This window comes from Macrobrachium nipponense, chromosome 8 (genome assembly GCF_015104395.2).
Source record: "Macrobrachium nipponense isolate FS-2020 chromosome 8, ASM1510439v2, whole genome shotgun sequence".
NCBI classification, from domain to species: Eukaryota; Metazoa; Arthropoda; class Malacostraca; order Decapoda; family Palaemonidae; genus Macrobrachium; species Macrobrachium nipponense.
In genome coordinates, this window is record NC_087203.1 from 70871099 (window position 1) to 70896027 (window position 24929).

Here is a 24929-nt window from a genome sequence, read left to right on the forward strand (position 1 = left end):
CCGAATCATCGCCATTAAACCACACCGTTAGATGGTTTATGATCCTTCCAGATCCTGCCATCGACACGAGGAGTCATGGTTTCCGTGTACGTTCTGCTCTGTTCTGATCAAGAGAGCTGAGGGGACGACAGAACCTTACAGAGCTCTTCTCATGGAATATAAACGCTGGCTTCCCATGAACCTGCTTGTATATTCTCTTTGAACGTGGAGTTAGCAGATTATTCTCATATAATCAAGCTGTTTCGGAAGAACTGGAAAGACCAACATAATGTTAGGAGTGAGAGTGTTTGGTGTTTATTTATTGATCCTAATGGCGTCTGGTGTAAGTGCTCAAGAAGATGCAAACAACAGTATCGACAAACTAAGGTCAGCCGTTGCCGTGTCTCACCTCATCATGGCCCAACAGGCTGAGTTCTTTAAAAAGCTGATCAGCGTCACCAAGGAAAGAGTAGGCTGCGTAAATCAAAGAGGTGAGCAAGCAAACTTTTAATTTTGAATTACGATAACAAGTCTTCCCTGCTGGGTTTTCTATTCAACGAAACAGAATATCTACCTTTTGCATCCTCGACAAAGATGCTTATCTCCATTTATGAAAAGTAAGAAGACAAAATCATGAAATGGCATAATTCCTCTGGACTCTTCCTCTACTTCAGTTAGTGCTCTGCGTTGATGTCTGGCGGAATCGGTAACACTCGATTCTCTTCCTCAGTATGAGACGGTAGCCTTTTCTTCTAAGCCTCGAACATATATTATAATCTACAGTTATTTTAACATTATACAGTACTTCCATAATTTTAGGTTTCCCTACGCAAAACTGAGAGCTAACAACGTATTTTCTAAAAGAAAATATTTATAGTACTCTGTCTGCAGATATTTACATGTTAACTGTTATGCTTACGATTTTTGTTAAATTAGTGGCTGCTTACCTTTAGACCAATGCTTTTATGAAGATGACAGCAGCTCGATTTGTTGAAATCCTCCATCAAAGATTCTTAAGACTTATTACTTGTTATCCAATCGTTACAATGTGGATTAACGAGACTTTATTTTTATAACTTTCGTGTGCGACCACGGAACAGATCTTCGAACATGAGTGCACCCGAACAGCTAAATCTATTACATGAGCAATGATCAAATGTTATAACTCTAAGAATAGGAGAATTGACGAATTTTGCTAAAAATAAATTCTTCATTATGATTATTGCCTACGAAAAACCCCATTTTTCGAGACATCAAAAAACTTTCATTTCCACTCATTTTAAGGCAAAGTTTATCAATCTGAATTTCACATAAGTAACTCCTGCAAATTTGTAATAACTATTTTGTGCTTCAATTCAAGTGGATTTATTAAAAATAATCTTGCTATTTACATTAAGGCAGATGTCGATATGCAATTAACAATACAAATCTACACATTTTTCTTTCTGAAAATGTCGCATTACATTGTCATCGTTCATTATTCCGGACAATTCAAAATGTACTAGCAGTTACTCGAATGACGTCATACACTAGAACTTGCTTAAGTATATCTATCTATGTAACGACGTTTTGATTTCAGTTTCACCTTAACTAGCGTGATTGCACTGCTTCTTTCTCGGATGTTTTACTCAAGGTCCAGACATGATATAGAGCATTATTATTGTCCTTAAAGGCCTTCCATACGATTTTTGTCTAAATCGTAACTGTCTCTATACCTTACTCGTCCGCGGAGAAACGACGTTACTCGGTTCCTCATGGGTGGGTTTTTCCTCAGTGAACCTTTGAGCATTGCTGTGGAACAAGGAGACAACAACTATAGAATCTTATGAGGTGCGTTGTTCGTTTATTCATTCGCTCTGCATATATATATATATATAATATATATAATAATATATATATATATATATATATATATATAGTATTATATATATATATATATATATATATATATATATATATAGTATATATATATATATATATATATAGTATATAATATATATATATATATATATATATATATATATATATATATATTATATATATATATATATATATTATGGATTGCAAAAACTAGTTTGAAAAACATTGAAGAAAATTTTCAAGCGAAATAAAAAAAAAAATCTTTCCTTGGAAATCTTACTAGATGATATACTATGGTTATAACACCAAATGCATTATAATGTATCTCTCAGAAATATTTAGCTGAATAATCTGCAGATGGAGATGATAGTGATTTTCCTAACAAAGGAAAAACGTTGTTCCCAACGACACAACTCACTTGAATAAATTTCTGATTTTCCCTATACAACCCGTTTTTTCCAGACTCATCTACGTGTCCTTATCCATTCACTCTGGTAGTTGACGAATGTTTCCACGTGAGCAAAGCCGTACTGAAATGGGAAGGCGCTCGACAGCATTGCCAGGGAATGGGGGGCGACTTGGCTATTCCCCAAAACCTCTACGCTCTAAAAGCTCATCTTCTGGAAATTAGAGGTTTGTGATTTTGGTTCATGAACTTATTCTCCTAGATTGTCTTCAGGGTTATAATTCACGTGATTGTGTAAACTAATCTTGCTTTTTATTCTAAAACGTTGCCAGTTTTAGTTGTCGGTTTAATAATAGCCAGTATCTATTGTTTTTAGTACCACTGATTAATGTTTTTACTGTCAGCATTCAGTGCCATCACACGGGTCCTTCATAGTCTCCTTTCTCATTATTTCGTCGCCAGTCAGTACTTTTCTTTTGTTCCTTTACAGAACCACCAGTAGTCTAATCAAGACATATGAATAGTTTGCTGTTTTTGATCACTTCAAAAGCATATCCAATATAATGTTAACATGTTATTTTATATATTAGACCTCTGCATCAGTTAATTCAACACAACATGCAAGGCTATTTCATACGTCACCTGTATCGCTGTCAGTCTTTCACTGAAAATCTTGTCTTCAACATTTCCTCAAGTCTAACTGCCCAACTTATTAACGCTCAATTCAAAGCAGGGCACCTTGGCGTGCCCAACATTATTGCATAGCACGTGTATTAAAGTAAAGACAACAACAAAATAATTAGGATTAAATGTCATTATATTTCGTACTTATTTTAGCATCATATAATACCACATCCCACGTATGTTTATTCTTCAACCCCAGGGCCGTATGTTACATCAAGGGGGTCCAAGGGCGTCTTGGATCGCTCCAGGGATCTGAGGAGGGCTGGCGCTGGATCAGCGGGGCATCAGTCAACTCCGAAGAATGGAGTCCCAAGCAGCCGAGCGGCACCAGGAAAAATCGAGCCAACTGTCTCACCCTCCGCCGGGATCGCCATCCTGCTCTCGACGATGTCCTCTGCACCAAGCGTCTCCGCTTCGTCTGCCAGTACTCTTCGTGACTCAAAGGAACAAAAGGATTCTTTGTAACTGTCAGCGTCCTTTGCAACAGGAGTTTCCTTTTAAGTTGCAGGTGCTCCTGGTGACTGATGAAGGTTCTTTTAAGTTGTTAATATTTTTTGTGGTTAGCGTTTCCATTTGGCCTGCCAGTATTGTTCATTACTTGACGAACAGGAAATGTTCTTTATAACTGTTAACAAACTTTGTGATAAGGGTCTCAGATTCTTCTACCAGTATTCTTGTTTACTAGACGAATCAGAAATATTCTTATTACTGTCAGTAACATTTGTGATAAGGGTCTCTATTTCTGCTAGTATTCTCTGTATCAGAAAGGTTCGTTATAACTGTCAAAAACCTTTGCGTTAAGTATGCTTGGTTACTCAACAAATTAAGAAGATTCTTCGTAGTGTTGTTACATTCTTTGCAATAGAGGTTGTTATTTGGTCTGCCAGTACTCCTGGTTTCTTAACGAATTAGGAATTTTCTTTGTAACTTGATATTCTCTGTTATGGGGTATCCGATTCGGCTGTCACCATTCTTGATAACTCAGAAGAGCATGCAGATTCTTCACTTGCCAGTCTCCTCCTGGTGTTTTTTTTCTATAACCGAATTAGGAATTTTTTTTTTTTGTAACTTGAATATTTCCCTGTTTTTTCGATGGGGTATCCGATTCGGCTGTCACCATTCTTGATAACTCAGAAGAGCATGCAGATTCTTCCCTTGCCAGTAGATTCATGGTAGCTATTTCTATTCTTTTCCAATGGAATTTCAATTTTAGGCTTTTGTATTTTAGCTGGCTAAGAAGAGCTGCATGATTCTTTAAAATCTGGAATAACCTTTGTTACAGATGTCTCTACTTCGTCATTCTGTAATCCCAATGACTTCAATGGCTCTATTAGGTTTTTTATAATCGTTAGTATCCTATGCAGCAGGCTTTCTAAGTTTCGTTGCAATATAGGTTGATGACTCAGAAGAGGATGCATCTTTGCAAATTTTTTTTATTCATTGCAATAAGCGTCTCCACTTCGTTTGTCAAGAATCTTGGTATTAAATGGAGCGAGGGATTAATTTTCCTGTGAACGAAAAGAACTTTTTTTTTTTATTGTAGATGTAGAATATATTTTTTTTATTCCTGGGAAGAATTTTCCATTTCATCTAAAGCTTGGATCTGCACTTTTTTCTTTGAATTTTATTATTTTTCAGTAATTCTTTAGAGTATCTTTAAATACGTCTTAACGAAATTTTACTTGGTATTAATGTTTAAAAATTCGAGTGACAATAAAGGTTTGAAAGAACATTTTCAATGAGTTTATTTATAAATGACTACAAATTATGAAAGCAATAAATGATATGTTATTAATATGCATACGAACACATGATCAGCAAAGCAATGCTTAATACGTATATAACGTAAGCGTGCATGTTTATGTGTTACTTAAGAAACAAACAACAATAATAATACTTAGTTATCAGCATATGCTTTGAAATAAAAAAAAAATTGTAAAAAGTTGGGACATAATTACTATGAACAACTCAACGGTAAATTTATAAATAAAAACGGAGTCAGTATCATAATTTACACAGTTTCTTTAACATATCAGGTTGGCTATGGCGAAGCTGCGGGATAGGTATTCGTAAATCTCACAACCTTACCCCTGAAATACCAACTTGCAATTGACAACACCTGCTTCTTGAGGGTGATTGCCAGTAAGACAGAGATAGGAAATATTGTAAATAAAACAAGAAAAAGGAAAGATGTTGCCACGTTATAACGTGTATTGTTTCAGATCAAATATAAAACTATATGAAAGATACACTTCACGATCTTTTGAGAAATAACGTTCAGGAAACTGTACGAATGATTTCGACTAAAAGTTTCATTGAAAAAAAATTGTTGCCCAGACAGTTATCTTTTCCGGGTATCGAAATACCCCGAGGCCAGTTTTTTTTCTTTTTTTTAACGATTAAAGGTAATCATACGGGAAGCTTTTGCTAACAGTCCAGTAGCTAGTTTCTTGCTAAGCCCCTGGCAACCAAACAACGGAAGACTCATTTTGTATCCCCAATTACATGACGTGGCCAAATACTCTGACAAGTTATAATATATAGGCTTTTAGTGGATTTATTATCCCATAAGCTTGAGGTAATTACCTGCCGTTACTCACCATTCTGTAAGAACGCTATCTATTTTCTGGTAGCGATTCAATACCGATGTCTTTGTTCCGTTATCATTTTCCAATCTATATCAGTTTTAAAGGTATCTCACTTTTAACGTTTTTTACCTTTCAAGCCGGCAACGTCATGGAATCTTGGACTTTTAGCAAATTTATGTAAAATTAATAGATTTGCAAGTTGTCTCAAGACTTCTAAAGAAAATATTTCCACATAACACAATAAAAAGTTCAAGGAATGAAAAATGTAATACGAACAGTGAAAAAAAAGTACTTGTAATTGATCATTCACTCTGGAACCGGTAGTAGGCGCAAAAGCTTATGCTTATAATGAAGGTTTTCCCCCATTAATGATAGACAATAGAGGAAAAAAGTAGATGGGAGACATAAGTTAGCCAAGCCACATTTGCAAGAGAATTACGGGTTTTCAGAGAGAGAGAGAGAGAGAGTTCTGAAAGTTAGCGTTACTGAGGTAAGTATGTAGAAGGAGAGAGAGCGTCTTTGGAAGCTCACGTCGTCCAGGAAGAGAGAGAGAGAGAGAGAGAGAGAGAGAGAGAGAGAGAGAGAGAGAGAGCCTTCTGTGAGCCTATGTTACCAAGGTGAAAGAGAGCACTTCTGAAAGTATGCCTTGTGGAAATAACCAAGAGAAAGTAGTCCTCGAATATCTCACCAGCTGAAGAGAGTAAAATACTATACAAAATAACAACAGTAATACTTCTAATCGCAAAACACCTCAGAGCCCATACATACACAGCTTGTTCCAGAAAGGCAATGACCTGGTCAAAGAACGAAACCGCACTCGTGAAAGAGTCTATCGTTTTGAACTAGATCTCGTCGTCACCCAAATCTGTGCAGAGAGAGAGTCGGAAATCCTCCCAGGAGGACGGGCAACATCCGCCGGTCTAGATTGCGCACAATCATCTTCTCAGACTTTGGCTGGAAATCTTTTTGGACGCAAGCCGCAGTCCACAAGTCTCCTTCGTACGTGGAACAACGGCTACTCGCCAGCAAGTCAGGGGCCACTCTTTGTTGTTTGTCTGCACGTATATGGTCTTCGGTGAGTACAAGAATTTTTTGTTTTATTGTTGTGAAAACATCATATGTCACAATTGTATAAAGATAGACTAACCTTATGTGAGAACAGTAGAATGAGTCAAACACTTTAACACACTCACACCCATATATAAGTAGTAGTATATATATATATATATATATACACACACACACACATATATATATATATATATATATATATATATATATATATATATATATATATATATATATATATATTGATATTGATATAATAAAAGATAAAACATGCAAAAGCCGATACGTAAATGGTACATATTTTACCAGTGGTATTATAACTTTTTTCAAGTTTATGACCATCAGTATAATGTAGTACTGACGTGTAATACTAGTCTAGTTGTATAATGCAAAATATATGTATATATGATTATACACACACACACACACACACACACACAACACACACACACACACACACACACACACACACACACACACACACACACACACACACACACACACACACACACATATATATATATATATATATATATATATATACATATATATATATATATATATATATATATATATATATATATATATATATATATATATATACAGGGGGTCCTCGAGGTTACGACGTTTGATACCGTTCTTACGATGCATCGTAACACGATTTTCAGCGTAAGTCGGAACATTGAAAAATACCACATGATTTAATGTAAATACCTATCAATAACAACGAGAGAACAATTCCTTACCTTTATTAGTTTGATTGGCTTGCACACTGGAGAGGAAGCTGCGGTGCTGGAGAGTCTGGGGGAGGTTAGTGAAGAGAAAAAGAACCTCCACTGATCAGAAGGATGCTTGCTATGGTTGTATAGTATGTCGAATAGCCTAGCCTAACCTGTTACCTTTGGGGTTGGCTTCATTGCATCTAGGTAGTAAGCAAAGTAATATTAGCTAGGCTAGCTAGCTCCTTTTACAGATTAGTCTACCCCACAGCAATTCTCACATTTGCTTTATGTAAAGGCTTTAATCTACTCAAGAACAATGGTTTTCTTTTTCACATTAGGCTGGCTTTATGACCGGGTGCTGACTTCTCCTCCTTGGCGATGTAAGTGCGGTTAGGCATACGTTTCCAAAACAAACCTGTCTCGTCTACGTTAAACACTTGCTGAGCAGAATAACCCCCCTCCTTAATTATCTCAGACAACGCTTTAGGAAATTCACTCGCTGCTTTCTCATCCCCACTAGCAGCTTCACCTTGCAATTTAAGGTTATGGTAATTGGCCCGAGCCTTAAATCGCATAAACCTAACCCCTACTAGCCACAAACTCTTCACTTTCACTTCCCTCCCCCTTTTTCTTTTTTCAACGCTTCAAACAATCTTTTCGCCTTCTCCTGAATCACCATAAGGCTGACTGGGTATACGCCGTTGATTTTGGTCTTCCAACCAAAGCACCAATAACCTTTCCATTCCAATTATTAGACCACTACGCTGCTAGTTATCACTGTCGCTTTCATAGGAGCAGATCCTTTCACATGTTCAACGATGCGCTCTTTATCTTTGATAATGGTAGCAACGGTCGAACGGCTAAGGCCAAGCGAGCGGCCAATGTTTGTTGGCGTTTCTCCCTTCTCGGATCGCTATAATGTCCACTTTAATTTCCATGGTGATGGCCTTTCTTTTCTTCGATGCACTACCATCAGAAGAGTCCGCCTTGCACTTGGGAGCCATAACAAAGAGCAAAAAGTTACAAAAACGATACAACACGAGGAAGAGAGAGAGGCAGTGTAAACAACCAAAATGGCGTATGGGCGAGGACTGAGGCCGTCCTCTCCCCCACAAAGCGTATTCTTCCGCGTGCCGCCTGACACTAGGAACTAGTTCGCGTTTGTTTACGTTGCTTTACGACGCTAAACCGCGTAAGACGGAACGACGCAAAAATATTATTTTTTTATATTTTTATGGGCGCGTTCGTAAACCACGAAAACATCGTAAGTCGAGACCAGCGTAACCCGAGGACTTACTGTATATATATTCGGAAGATGGCCGAGAGTTATGGCAAAGGTTCGATTACTTGAATTAACAGTGTAACTATATTGTGTTTAACCGTAACCGGTTTAGTTTATTATTAGCCACTCGGAGATCAAATGTCCCTGAGTGCATGTGCTCCCCGAGGGGCAAGTACTTAACACGGGGAAACACATTTGCTCCCTGAAAGACTGGTTCTATACACGGGGAAACACATTTTATCCCAAAGGGCTGTAAACCAAACAAACGGTGAAACAAAAGTGTAGATGAATCCTTTTTCACCGTTTTAGTTATACTAGGCGGGGATCAAATGGTCCCGAGGTGAAAATCCCAGTATCAAGGTCTTACTGTAATATATATATATATATATATATATATATATATATATATATATATATATATATATATATATATATCACTATTAATTTCAAGTAATCGGACTTTGGCCACACTTCTCGGCCATTTCCCAAATTGACCGTACTCTACCCATTAGGTCGATTTCGGATTTTGGCGTAAAACACACACACACACACACACACACACACACACACACACATATATATATATATATATATATATATATATATATATATATATAATATATATACATATATAGTATTGTGTTCTGTGCAAATATAACTATATCAGTGATTTTTTTATGATATATACTATTTCTAGTGATCAGTCAAAATGACCTTCTTCACCTATATTGCAGCCCAAGGAAAAGAAGCATGTCAACGCAAATAATGATGTTCGCCGTTCTGGTAATATTTTCAATAAGCCCCACGACCGGCATTCCAGTCCCTGCAACCGAAGGCGTCGACCAGCTACGCTCTGCCGTAGCCGTGTCCCAATTGATCCTAGCGCAACAGGCCCAGTTCTTCAAAGAACTCATTAACATCACGAAGTCGAAAGGAAACTGCATCGATGCCAGAGGTGGGAAGAATTTGTTTTTCTTTAAACAATTTGATTCGAGACTGAATTCAAAAGCTACCGATTGTCATCACTGGAAGGTTACTGATGGTGATGGATTCACTGATGGTGTTGGTTTAAAGTTAGGGTGAAATCGATGAGGTTCCCTTTATTATGCAGTGCCTCGTAATAATCGTAGAGGTCACCCTTTCCCGCAGAAAATCAGACTGACGATCAGGAATGCCAAACTGGGGACGTCTCTCCTTGCTTTCGGTTTCCCTATCACATAATCTTTCATCCCTGTCATTTGTGTGAAAGGAGAAGCAAATAAAGCTTCCAATACCTGAGATATACGTTCGAGAAACAGAAGCAAACACTCCGAATCTCAGATGCTTGAACATACATGGTAAAGAGCAACAAAACGAAAACGGAAACAAGTTAAAGCTACTTGTTTGGAGTTCACGGAGGGCTACCAGATCACCTGAATTTCAATACTCCCAACGATACAAAAAGTGTTGTACACCAAGACGTACTTATTTATATCTTTATTCTAAAATAGACGACAATTCCAGCGGTATTTTAATAATTGGTTCCTGACAATGTCTTACTTCTTATTAGACAAGGACATCTTTTCGAAATTACTATTCTAAGTTTTATTCGAACTAATTGGAAGCCTTTGGCTAAATGGTTAACATGTTGGATAAATATTTCGTACCTTGCATCTCCAGACTGTAATTCTATACCTTCCTCGGTGTTTCCTGATTAATTAGTCGATTGATTTAGATTTAAAGTAGTGATTCCTGAATAATAGGGCTACTGCCTGTTCTAGTTTTTACACAACCTAACTATTCAAGATTTCTTTTCGGGAAACCATGATCATCTGCAACATCATTGCAGAAATATCTTTCCCTTTGGCAAAAGAATCGATTTCCTAAAGCGTGGCCCGTCACCATGATTTTTTTTGTACTTAAACCTAGTCATTCCTAGTAGTCATTATTCCTAAATAATAATAATATTATTATTATTATTATTATTATTATTCTTCACAAGATGAACCTTAGTAATATGGAACAAGCACACTGGGCCCGCTGACTTGAAATTCAAGCTTTCAAAGAACATAGGGTTCATTAGAAAGAAGTAAAGGGGGTAAAGGGAATACAGAAAGAAGAGATTACTCAGTAAAAACGACAAAATAAATTACAACATCAATAAATAAATAGTTTAATAAGTTAGTAAATTATCAAAACGCAAGAAGAGCAACATTAGGGTAGTAAAGTAAGCATCTTCGCTTGAACTTTTCAAGTTCCAAATGCACGTCATCCTCAGGGAAACTGTTCCACAGTCCAACGGCGCGAGGAATAAAGGACCTCTGGAGAGAATTAGTATTTACTAGACTTCTGCAATGCAAAACATCATGTAATACTTAGTCATCTAAAACCACATCAGTAAAACAAAATTGGTGAGCCAAAGCTACAGCTCGCAAGGACTACGTAATCCACCCACATTGTGTCATTGTTGATAATTTAAATATCATTTTCATAAAAAGTATGGTGGTGTTGACTGCAGTCTGATTATTTTAAGCTAAAGACAGAAGTGGGAAAGAATTTTCATCGGCGTATTTTCAATTTCAACAAACTATGCTCCCGTTTTTCGTAAATATATCTATTCGCTTGTCTCTTGCCTCTAAATCTATTCATAATTAAAAAGTTGACTTATCTGAAGCAGATACTAGTCTCTCTCTATTTTCTTCGGTCTCGTTTTTCATACTCTGTCTCTGTTTCCTCTTCGTTTCTTTCTTCTTCTCTTCCCTCTCACATCACTGTTTCTCCTCGTTCCATCCCACTCACCTTCTCGCTTCCACTTCATCATCTCTTTCCACTTTTTATCTTCCTCTCTCTTTGTCCTACCACATTCTCTCTCTCTCTCTCTCTCTCTCTCTCTCTCTCTCTCTCTCTCCGTAACAGTAAAAGCTAGCAGCCGCCCCCTCTCCGTAACAGTAAAAGCTAGCAGTTCAAAGGTATAAATCAAAGTAACGAGCAATTTCACGCTTTGGCCGGATAAAGCAGCTCGTAGCAGCTCTCTCCGGCGACGATTCACCAACAATCAATATTGAACTCACCGGCAAGTCTTAACTCTTTCGTAAATGAACAGCAGAAATAATTTCATTCATGCTTTAGAAAGTGTTAAAAAACCAGGATATTGCACATTTTCCATTGACTGACTCTTTTTATCCCAAAAGGGTATTATGCTTTGAGGAACCTTATATAGTAGCTTGGTGGTCTTTTCGACTCATGTCACAAATGATAGTTTGTCAGTTCTATCGTGACTAAATCCCAGTGTTTTATGGCATAACATCCTTCCGTAAACGTTTCCTGAATTCGGTTAATTAAAAGAATTAGCTTGTGGTAAACAAACCCAGCCCAACGCACTTAATGTTCTTAATATGGATTTTTTCTAACCGCAGATTTGAAATACTATGGTAGTGCTACCTATCGGAACCCATTGCTTTTACGTTACTGTTCAAAAAAAAAAAAAAAAAAAAAAAAAAAAAAAAAAAAAAAAAAAAAAAAAGACCCAAGAGTATGATATATATTTATATATATATATATATATATAATATATATATATATATATATATTATATATATATATATGGTATATATATATACAAACACACACACACACACACATCATATATATATATATATATATATATAGATATATATATATATATATATATATATATATATATATATACCATTCCCTTGGGCTTTCTTTTTTAACAGTATGTAAAAGCAATGGGTTGCGATAGGCAGCATTACTATAGTATTTCAAATCTGCGGTTAGAAAAAAATCTATAAGAAAATAAAGTGGAATATTATATGTATATTCCATTAGGCTATGGAACCTTTTGTGCTGTCATAAGGTCAGTTTCATCTACAACAATAACATGAAACAAACTGATTTTCAAACCAGACTTTGAAAAGGAATAACCTTGTACGTATATGCTTTATACGGATACCGACGTGCGTTTAAAACTGCGCCATGTAACACCCACGAAATTTAATATTTACAGTTGGAACAAATGTAATTTCCTAATCAATCAGTCATCAGTCCAAGAAATCCGCTATTTTAATCTCTTGGGTTGAAGACAAAAGGAACAACGCTCTATCATTTTTGTTGTGTTCAGCTTAATAGAAAAGACTAAAAAATGATTCAGCTTCTATTCTTTGTCTGTCCGTCAGCAATTTCTTCTGTCTGCCCGCAGATCTTAAGAATTACTGAGGCTAGAGGGCTGCAAATTGGTATTTGGATCATCCACTTTCCAATTATCAAACATACCAAATTGCAGCCCTGTAGCCGCTATAGCTTTTACTTTATTTAAGGTTAAAGTTAGCCATGACCGTGCTTCTGACAACGCAACAACACAGGCCACTACGGTCGGCTGAGTGTTTCATGGGCCGCGACTATTCAGCATTATATCAAGATCAACGAAAGATACGGCGAAGAAACTTCCGTGCATTTTTAACTTGCTGTCTCTCATTATAATTTCTCATGATAAAACGCATATATTACTCGCATCGAAAATTTCATGAAAATTACAATTTTAAATTGACTGAGCTAGAATCCTGTCAGCACGGGGTCTTGCCTTTTAAAAGGAGACCGATAAAACTCTAGCATTTTGCATGTTCAAAGGGACGTATGTATTGTACCAAAAATCAAAGAATAAGAATTTGAACTTTGAAATGGCAATGTGTCTTTCCTTTCGCTTGTAAACAGTATCGTGGTATGAAATTATTGCTTGCGAAACGCATACTGAAAGTTGATAAATACTGAACTGTAACATCATAACTAATTCAAATATAATCTTATATTTATTGCTTGGAGACGATACGAAAATGTTGCAAATTATTATTATTATTATTATTATTGTTATTATTATTATTATTATTATTATTATTGAAAATGGCGCAAGTAAAAAAAAGACTGTTTTAGAAAAGCTTCTTCAGAATGTCCATATCTAACGAAAATGAAAATACAAAAAGAAAAAAGAACAGATAAATAAAAATTACCTGCATTTTTACATACACATCTACGAATTTGATTTTCCTAAGTCTTGGATTACAATATTCATCTACCATGCTCGACACCATTCTTGTAATAGAAGCTTAAGATTATGACCCTGACTAAGTGGTTTCATAGCCTCGCGATTCTTAAATGTCACCATGTTTCTCTTTAATATATCTTTCATAAATGCGCAAGAATGTGATCGTGCCCAGATGATTTCACAACGTCATCGTGACTGCTGAAGGGTGTGTTTCAAACATTGTCTCTTATTACCTAATTTTCAGACGAACCTTTATTAGACAACTATTTTGTTCGCTTTTCATTACCTTGGCGCTTACTATTTGTTGACTAGACGTCTGCTCAATCTTCAGCAGATACGTAAACTGAGGATGAACATAATCAAAGGTATTTCTATCAATCATAAGTAAACAGTGTTGAAAGGACTTAGTATAATAATAATAATAATAATAATAATAATAATAATAATAATAATAATAATAATAATAATAATAATAATAAAGTATTTATGTAGATATCACCGCCGTCTTATTTCTTTAAAGCTACCTCCTATTACAGGAAACAGTCTAATGACCGAACATAGCTGAAAATGTAATTATAGGAATATCAACAACAACAACAACAATAATAACAGCTAGGCGACACCGAGACTAACTGCTAGAAATGTTGGTAACCATCTCTATCCAACCAGTCACCGGGAAACGAAGGTGTGGAACTGATTATTATCAACCAGGTCCTCAAAATCACTGCTTGCCGAGCCGCCGGAAGAAATGGAGCGAGAACAATACATGTTACTTCCGAACAACAGTTATCTTCAAGACTATTAAACCGAGAGGAAAGAGGTAGGAGTCGGTACTCAGAGAAAATCAACGAGCCGGCACAAGAACGTGTGAACTGAATCGTAAAACAGAAATAACGATTAGAGAAAATTACTGATGGAGAGTTCGAAGGACGTTAGGCCTGCTTATTATAAGTAAGCTCAATATTAGCGCTGAAGAGTCATGTTCAATTTTTAAATCTAAAAAGTTTTCTATGTATGTATGTATGTATGTGTACACAGTGAAGTTGTATATTTATACATATATATATATATATATATATATATATATATATATATATACATACATATACATATACATACATACACAGACACACACATTATATATATATATAAGTATATATTATATATATATATATATATATATATATATATTCCTACTACTCCTGTTAGACTTCAATGAAATGAAATGGTTTAGATTCCAGACTTTTTAACTTATAAAGTACAATTTATCAAGTACCAGTTTTCGAAGAAATACAGTCTTCTTCACCAGGTACCTGATGATGAAGACTGCGTCTTCGACTGCTAAATTTTACTTAAGAAATTAAAGAATCTAGAATCTAAATCACCCCGTCTCAGTTCAATGACACAATTATAAATGCACCGATTTGTAAATTTCATACTAACTGTAATGATGGTCTGCTTTCAGTTTTGCAATTGAACACTTGATAAAAAGTTTCTCTGGGATGACGTCACCGATGATGAAACGCGACGGCTAGCTATTGCCTATTTACTTGGATAATTAAAAAAGTTGGGAGAGAAAAAAAAACAAAACTACCTAACTTCTGGAACCATAATGAGCTAAAGCGCCTTAGTGGCGTGGTTGGTATGGCGTTGGCGTCCCACCTCGGTGGTCGCGAGTTCGATACTCGGCCATTCCTTAGAGGAGTGAGGGATGTGTATTTCTGGTGATAGAAGTTCACTCTCGACGTGGTTCGGAAGTCACGTAAAGCCGCTGGTCCCGTTACTGAATAACCACTGGTTCCATGCAACGTAAAAACACTATACAAACAAACAAACATAATTGAGCTAAATAATATTACTTTAGTTTGATGACCCCGCAGCATAACTCGTTGAGGAAGCGTCTGGTCTAATCGCCATGATGTTTAGCTGACGAGTCACGTAAAAGCCCCAAACTTTTTTTGGACTACAAATTCACACTTGCAAGAGCCAAATCATCGTCGTTTCTCATCAGCTCACACGTGGCTGGTGGGAGGTGTGAGAGAAACGCTCACCGGAACCGTTTGGTCATTAAGGACGTGTCTCCTCTACTTTTCCGTATCTTGTTGGCCACTAAATTTTGCACCAGGATCCATCCAGCGGTTCCTTTTTTATATTCGGTGGAAACTGAATTCACTCACGTTCGTGAGAATGATGCCGCACAAATGCGAATATTCACGTCACGTCTGGCACCAACTGAAGAAAAATGCCGGTACTTGGTGCAAATTTTGGTTTCATATTAACTTAAGTAATGCACACGTTGCAACTATTCTGCCGAATAACCTTCGATACGAGTGTATATTCATCGCGAATTATACATAACCTTCGTGAAAGGAGTAGGCCCCCTTTCGAACAAGTTGTGTTAAAAAAAAAATGGCAGCACTGGCCAAAGTAATTTCGTAATATAAATCTGTTCAACTCTTCTAATCATTCTTCTCTTCAGTATCGGCGTTTATGAAAATTTGAAAAATATTCCCATTTAGTTAACCAAATATGAATATTATGAATATTGGTCAAATTTCATTTAACACCAACCCTGAAGAAAAGGGAAGAATTAGCCGGATTGAAAAGCTTTGTTACAAAACCAATTCGGCAGATGTATCTACCCTCTTGAACAGAAATTATTATAACTTACGATAAGGACAGATAATTAAAAAAGAAGTAGATTATGGGATCTCATGATAGGTCAAATACCAAAGTCAAACTATGCAAACATAAATACTTTTTCAGTCTGAAGTAAAGGAATAAGAAAAACTACCAAAACGATTACCAAGTTTAAAGACAGCGTTAAAGAAATCGTAGAAACTAGGAAAACTTAATCATCATATCCAAAAATGTCCCTACGCGAGAAGATAATTCTAGGGTTTGATATCTTCGGCAAATTTTTTAATTCTCAGGAAACCGCACTCTAGCAAATACCATACAAATTATATGGTCAACAAATAAGCAAACCATCGAGATAGCTCATAGCTTTAAAATAAACTAATCGAAGAAATAACATTGCTCCATGTATATACACTTATATATACATATAACTATACTATATATGCATATATTACACACACTCGTTATATATATATGCAAATGTATATACATATATATATATATATATATATATATATATATATATATATATATTATATATATATATATATATATATATATATACATATATATGTATATATATATATATATATATATATATATATATATATATATATATACATATATATATATAATATATATATATATATATATATATATATATATATATATATATATATATATATATAAATATATATATATATATATATATATATATATATATATATATATATATATATATATATATATATATATATATATATATATATGAATAGGAGTATGAAAAATCATAAAAGAATCATGCCATCCAATAAGAAAATACGTAATTTCAAGTAACAGAAGGAACATACCTTTTAATTGCCCTGAAACCGGTAAGTTCAGCACAATCCCATTCCACCCCCACCCCTATCCGAGGGTCCTTGCCTGGGAACCAAAACAGTTAAGTATATGACGAAAACAACTGAGAAAGGTTGTTTCTAAGACTTAAAGATCAATATATGAATGTAAAGAACACAAATCAAGTTAAGGTCCTGAAACTGTAAGGGAAATCTGGGAAATATCTATGAAAAAAGGGACTGTTGAATGAGAGGAAATAACAGAGTTTAGATGACATTATTTTTGTTAACTCTCTCTTCATCTTAAAAATATTTTCAAAGCAAAATGAACTCTTTAGGGAAATGATATGTTAAAACATTCTGTATTGTTAACTTCTTTAAAAAAGAATATTAATAGGTTTTTGCGAGTTCATTAGCATCGTCATAATTTATACATATTCCAACTGAATTTCGAAAGCAATTTACTTATATTTCAATGGAATTTTGAAACCAATTTACTCATATTCTGACTAGAATTTAAAACCAGTTTGTAAACAATTCCCCCGTAGTGGGTACTGCACTTCACGTGGTGCGCTGTGGTCATTACTTGAGGGTCTTTGCAGCATTCCTTCGGCCCTCTTAGCTGCCACATCTCTTATTTCTTGTACTGTACCTCCGTTCATATTCTTTTTCTTCAATTTGACTTTCTACCCTCTCTAAAAAATGTTTCCTAGTGCAACTGGGAGGCTTTCCTCGTGTTACACCTTTCAAACCTTCTTAAGCCGCGTTCACACTTGTTGCATTTCCACGTAACGTATCATCGGTGTGTAGCAGTGTGGACGGGAAAGCGTTGCACCGTTGCGTATCAAAATGTGATACAAAGATACGCAACGGGCTCGATCCACCATTTGTCGGTCTTTTGCCGTCACATCAAAGGGATGATACGCAACGCATCTACCCTCGTGTGGACGGGAAGCGTGGCATCGTTCCATTGCATGCTCATTCTTGTTGTAGCGACGACCATGAATATAGTTGTGGCTGATCGTGTGTGACTGCCCGTGACTGTGTCATTATATTATATATAATATATAATAATATATATATATATATATATATATATATATATATATAATATGATAATATATATATGTGTGTGTGTGTGTGTGTGTGTGTATGTATATTTAGTGTGAAGAACTATCAAGGTACTAAAAAAAATTGCACATCTCCCTTCTTTCATAGAGTTTAGAAATCCACCACAACGCCGTGACTTTCTTTTCCTTTTCCTGACATGATGTTCATGAATAAAAATATACGTGGCCGTAGCCAACTGCATATTTACACTCATGGCTACGGTCAGGAAGAAACTGGATGATACTGTTGCACCACGGAACGATGATACAGCACGCGGATACGCAACAAGTGGGTACAATACCCTGTTGCACCGTATCGTATCACTAGGTGATACGCAACATTGATACGATACGTGGAAATGCAACAAGGGTGGACGCGGATTTACGGATTGTCAATTTCCCTTTCAACGCTGAATGACCTTATAGGTCCCAGTGCTTGGCCTAAATTCTATATTTTATTCTGTACACTATTCAACATCGTCAAACGAGATAAACTCTTCCAATTTATTTTACCAGTATTTGAGTCAAATGGTCCCCAAGCTCAAATTTGATTCCATTCCCACAGGAACAAATAACGTCGAGTGCCCGTACCCATTCACCAAAGTCGTGGACGAGTGTTTCTACGTGAGCAAGACAGGCTTAGCATGGCACCCAGCTAGGCACCATTGTCAGGGCATGGGTGGAGATCTGGCTGCTCCCTCCAACTTATATGCACTGAAGGCTCATCTCCTCGAAACAAGGGGTAAGTATTTCCCTCAGTGAGTCAGTCTCTCTCCCTCAAATGATTCTAGCATACAACTGGGTAAAAACGACCTATTTAAAAGCAGCATAAGTCTTGAGTTCTTATACGTCATAATGAAAGGCTATACATACGCTTTCAAAATAGTCTAGCATGAAGAATAAACGAAACTTCGACGCATTAAAAACTGTCCTTCTTTCGGTGCTACTTTGGCTTGTTATCTATGCGTCACCTACTCCCATGTGCTAGTGCTAAACACCGTATGGTAAATGTAAAGTATAGACGGCCACACGAAGATGTCGTTTATTATTATAAATTTGTCGACCAAACAAAATAGGAATGGGTGTATATAATGCGTTGATCCCGAAGGGGCTATAGTAGATTCACATCAGCCATGCATATGATGTCTAGGCCAGTCCCTTACGACGCGACGCTCCTGAGAGCGTCGTAAGTGACTGGCCTAGACGTCAAATGCACGGTTGATGTGAATCTACTATAGTACTAAACACAGCCTCGTAGTAGGTGACGGGTAGATATCATGCTAAAGTGGCATAATTTCCTTCTCTCAATAACCTAGCGCTGTGCTTTAGTGAGCAAGAATAAACGATAATGATACGGAATTCACGATGGGATACTTAATTTAATGTTGGAAGCATTTATTGTAATTTGTATTTAATTTCGTTTTTTTTTTTTGAAGAAAGATATTAGCCACCAGAACCTGATGGTTTTAAAACGCACAGGAAGCAGTATTTGATATTAATTTTCAAGCTCGGTAAAAGTTGATTTTATCACGTTTGCATTAGTTTTGAAAGTACCAATAATGGTATGAATGTTTAATCTGTAGGTACTTATGGTGTGTTAACTGAGTGCATTATCGGTTGCAGTTCAGAATTTTGAAATAGTAACTACTATGGAACCTATTCATATGGAACAAGCCAACTGGGGACATTGACTTGAAATTCAAGCTTTCAAAGAATATGGTGATCAGTAGGAAGAAGTAAGAGGAGGTAAAAGGCAATACAGAAAGAAGTGACCCTACTTCTTAAAAAAGGTGAAAAATAATAATAAATTAACAAATAAATAAAAAAATATTAAAATACAAGGTGAATAGTATTAGGGTAGTAATATATTGCACCTTCGCTGGAACTTCTAAAGTTCCAATTGCATGACTTCCTCTGTTCCACAGTCCAACGGTGTGAGGAATAAGGGACCTCTGGAATTTAGAAGTTCGACAGCGAGGTACATTTAATCCATATTGGTGCTGCTGTTCAACGAATCTGGTTGCTCTCGCCAGATAAAGGGGATCAGGGATCAATTGTGAATGTGAAAGATCTCTGTTGAAAAAGTGTAATGCGGATTTTTAAAAAAATAATTTATAAGTCAAAATACCAATTTACGAGACTGCAGACGTTTTCGAACTTTAAAAACCATCCGGGATATAAAAAGTAGGGCAGACTATAGTAGTTTCAACTTTCCAGCCGCTATAAATCAAGTAGTGAAAACTGCAGTAGCCATTATAGGGGTCTAGCAAGAGTGACGATGACGCCCGGGAGCAAATTGGGTGTGAGAGTAATTATTTCACTCTGAGATCCGAGAATCAGCTGAGCAAGTGGTCTAAGAAGCCGCTCAGTGAGCGAAAAACTGCACCGTCACCGTCTGCTCAATTATCCTCTCATGTTGCAGGCCCCAAACTCCTCTGGATTGGAGGTATTGACCATGGCATCAACGGCGGGTGGCAATGGGTCACCGGGGAGGTGGTGGACACGGAAGAATGGTCTACAACTCGCCCGAATAACAACAGACCGACGGAAAATTGCCTGACCATCCGCAGAGATTTCCATCCGGCTCTCACCAACATTCCGTGCCACAAGGCGCAATACTTCGCCTGTCAGTATCGCTTCTGAGGACTCGTCTTCCTTTCATTCCCCGTGTTTTTTTTTTCGCCTTCGAATGGTAGGTATATTTAAGGAGCCGTTGCAAGGAGATGCACGAAGTATAAGCGTCCGAGTTTGAGACTGAAAAAACAAATCTCACCTACTAAAGTCTTCATTTTATTTATTTACGTATCGCCGACTAGCCCTACACATTTTTTAACGTAGAGGCAATTTTTATGAAATCTCATTCTCTGATCTGTGATTTAAATACAGATAACTAAGACAGACAAACTAATGGACTAAATGGTACAAGCAGGCGTTTCAAGAAGTACGGACGCGCATTTTAAAAATACGATACCTATCAAAATAATTATTTCAGAGATGAAATACCAGAATATTACTTAACAGAATTGTTTAAACTGTATGTTACTTGGTTATTGTGTATGAGTAGCTTTCATAAAGTTAATCATAACACTTTTATAAATGTTAGGGTGATGTTATTCTTGGTCTATTTAAAGTATTAATTACAGCCTCTCTCGTCTGATGAAAAATATTAAGAGTAGCCTGGCGTTTACTGGTTGGTTATTCTTTCAGGAAATTATATAGTAATCACAAGTCTGTTAATTCAGATTTTTTTTATTGTAAGAGAATAAAAGAAAAATATTATGTGTAGTCTGGTTGTTGGTTCAGTGACGACTTATTTTACTTAGATAAAAAAATAATTTAGTATTTAGTTTATCTAACTGTTTTGTTTATTTATTATTTATTTTAGTCAAATAAACCATAAATCAGTTTAACAGTGTATATCTCTGTATACCTTAAAGCACCACTTAGGATATCCATTTACATTGAAATTTAAGAACTACAATCAAGTTGAAGGAAAAGCGTATAGAAAAATGGTCAACGTAAAACTGTCAGAATTTGTAAACGATCCGTTGTCTGCCAGAAATATACTTAGGAACTGTTATCCAGGTTCATCATGTGTCTTGAAGCACGAAAGAGCATGATAGCTATTCATTAAATGAAACTTGCTCATGTGGAACAGGCCTAGGGAGGCCAATGACTTGAAATTCAAGCTTGCAGTAAAGAAAAACTGACACGAACGAAGCTATATGAGACTATGCACCTTTGACGATTAGTTTTTGAGTGCGCTGTCGCTCTAGGTCATGTGAAAGTTTCTTGAGAACAGAACAAATATACTGCTGTATATTTGTTCTTTTACCAGGCGCTGTCCACTAGACAGATTAGGCCGTGTTACCCAATCGTCGTTAGAATTACCGATACAATTTTGAGTGGAAGTTTTCTAGAAAACTTCGCTAAAGCTAGTCTACCATACATTAGGTATGCCCTAGCTCTTCCCTAACAGCACCATTCAATCGTACAAACTGTAATGTAGTAGCTTCTTTCCGTCTAAAAAAATAATCCAAACAAATTTATTGTACATGTATTGAATCTGTTGATAACACATCCTCAGGGACTTGTCTACTAATTAAAGTGGAGGTATTATATATTCAAAAAGATGAAAATTATAAAAGAGGAAGCACTTCTTCCTCAGTAATATAGATAGGGCGAATTACATCTGACTCTTTCACCAGGATTCACGGTGCTCTCATATGAGTCTATAATCACGAGTGTACACACATACACGTGTGCAAACACAAACACACTCGTGATTATAGACTCTTACGAGAGCACCGTGGATCCTGGTGAAAGAGTCAGATGTAATTCGCCCTATCCATATTACTGGGGAAGAACTGCTTCCTCTTTTATTACATATATATAATAGTACGAGATTTTCAAAGCAAATTCTACAAATAGATAATCTCACTTCTTCTCTTGTCAATTGATGTTTAAACTCATGGTACTGCAATCGGAATATAAAATTTAGGCCAAGGCCCAAGTGCTGGGACCTATGAGCAGTAGCGTAACAAAGGGGACGACACTGTAAGGGCGGGGTAGGGGGACGAGGGGGGCGGGGGGACTGGCATAATTTCAGCAGGTCTTGTCTGATACTAGATTTTCTAGCATATTTCCTCTGATCGGAACAGTAAACAGAGATTTATCGACTCTGCTGTTGGACAGTAAGCGATTTTTGACAACGGCAACCCTGGTTAAATAAATGACTGGGATGTTAAAGCTTAAAATGTGCGTTTGTTTTTCACCACTCGAGTACCTTTAAGCACGGGAATGGGGCGGCACTTTCAGAGTCCGCCTCGGGCGCCACTAACGCTAGTTACGCCATTCAACGTTGAAAGGGAAATTGAGATTAGAGTAGATAAAGGTGTAGCAGAAGGGAAACCTTGCAGTTGCACTATGAAACAGTTGTTAAGCGAAGGTGGAAAACAAGTTAGATTATATGAACGGAAGTACAGCAAAAGGAATGAAAGAGGTTGCAGCTTGGGACCAAAGGGACTCTGCAATGAACCTCAAGTAATGCCTACAGTGCACGGCGTGAGGTGCACTGATGGCGTAACCCCTCTACGGCATTTTTCCATAGAAACTAGTGTCAAATTTTACGGATATACGGTTCGTCTTCATAATATTAGAAGTTCCTTTACGAAGATATTTTAACTTTGCCAAACTGACGAGAGGTCAACCTTCAACCTGTCTTACTAATCTGTCAGCTGTACTATAAATAGTTGTGAGAGTAGCTTCCATTGATTTAGGCCAAAGACGTTGAAAATGACAATTAAAGTAGGGCAATAATGATCAGTATGCTCACCTGTACCTTCCTTATGTAATTACGGTAAGTGGGAAGTTTGAGTAGGAATGGAGCAACTGACTTCTCTTCAACTGTAACACCCAGACCTTTCCTTTTGTCACCATTGTGTGCGTTTTTTAAATGAGCGCAGTCCCATTATGTAGCCTTTATGCATAACACTTCTCGTAATTGTTCCATGGACATCATCTAGGGTTACTTGGGGCCTTCAGACACTGGTGGCCCTCCCCAAAGAGTTGGTTTGCCCACCTAGCTTTTGAAATTATAATAATAATAATTTAATAATAATAAAATTCACTACAAGGCGAATCTTATATGGCTTCAAAATGCTCCAAAATGCGCATGGTATGCAAGGTAAAGCCTTTTTAGGTACAGTGGTACTTAGGTTCCCGATTCTTTAACCCTTTATGTCCGTATATTGAAGGATTTTAAGTAAAGGCTTGAATATCTCAGAACTTATTTGTTTCGGTGCACTGTATAATAAGAAAACAAAAAATGCCCATTTTATTATTTCCTTTATTTTTTTAATGTGTTCTCAAAATGGGAACGTTGGGCACTTGGCTACAATCTCGGTATAAAAAATAAAAACGGAGCTTTTTACGAAAAATAACAAAAAAGTTTTATTTTAGTGTAAATCTTCCTGTATAACATTATTCTGAAGACATTATTCTATTAATATGAATTAATTTACTGTTCATTTGATTCTTTGAGAAACAATTGAACTTCTTGTGGAATGTGATACTACACTTCTTATGGAGCCTTATATCACACTTTGCAATTGAGGCGTGTGTTTTCTTACAGACATAAAACCTACCTTGAGAGCATAATTCAAGGAAGTGATTTATTTTATCATATCGTACTGCCCTTGGTACAGATGATGTTGGATCTCCTTGTCTGTTTCTGGATATTGGGATTTTTACCAGCGTACGGGCCTGGAATCCTTAAGGGTTACGCGAGAGCCAGGATTCACATGTTAGTAGAATCTGTACCTAGCTACAATGGAGAGATTCAGTAGTTGTGAGAATATATTCCACCACCATTTCTTTGATCTCAGCCTTGGCCTGTGGGTTGACAACATTTTGTCGCATACTTTTACCCCACCCAAGCCTTTATTATACATGCTCATTAGATAATGCTGCTGCAATGTCCTTTTTCCTTCATTCTTCACCCACCTATGAATGACTTGTGTGGCCTGGTTAGCAGGGGCCTCGTTTTCAATTGAAAGACCTGGGTTCAATCCTGATGTGAGTCAGAAAGTTATTTCTGTTCCACACGTGATTGTGTATAGATTATTTCTATCGTATTCAGTCAGAAAGGATATTTCGAATGAAATGCTGACAATTGGGTCACTACTTAGTCGGGAAGCTGGGGAAACCTCGCTAGTA

At 36.5% G+C, this 24929-nt stretch overlaps 1 protein-coding gene across 1 annotated transcript; it reads left to right on the forward strand.

Moving 5' to 3' along the window:
* The first annotated feature begins 310 nt into the window (after positions 1–310).
* LOC135223127 (uncharacterized) lies at positions 311–21514 on the forward strand. The gene is made up of 7 exons (XM_064261632.1): positions 311–470; positions 2302–2472; positions 3129–3390; positions 6290–6592; positions 9324–9544; positions 18778–18954; positions 20635–21514. Exons 1-7 carry the CDS (start codon positions 311–313, stop codon positions 20853–20855), a joined length of 1515 nt encoding a protein of 504 aa, XP_064117702.1. The 3' UTR covers positions 20856–21514.
* The last annotated feature ends 3415 nt before the right edge of the window (positions 21515–24929 follow it).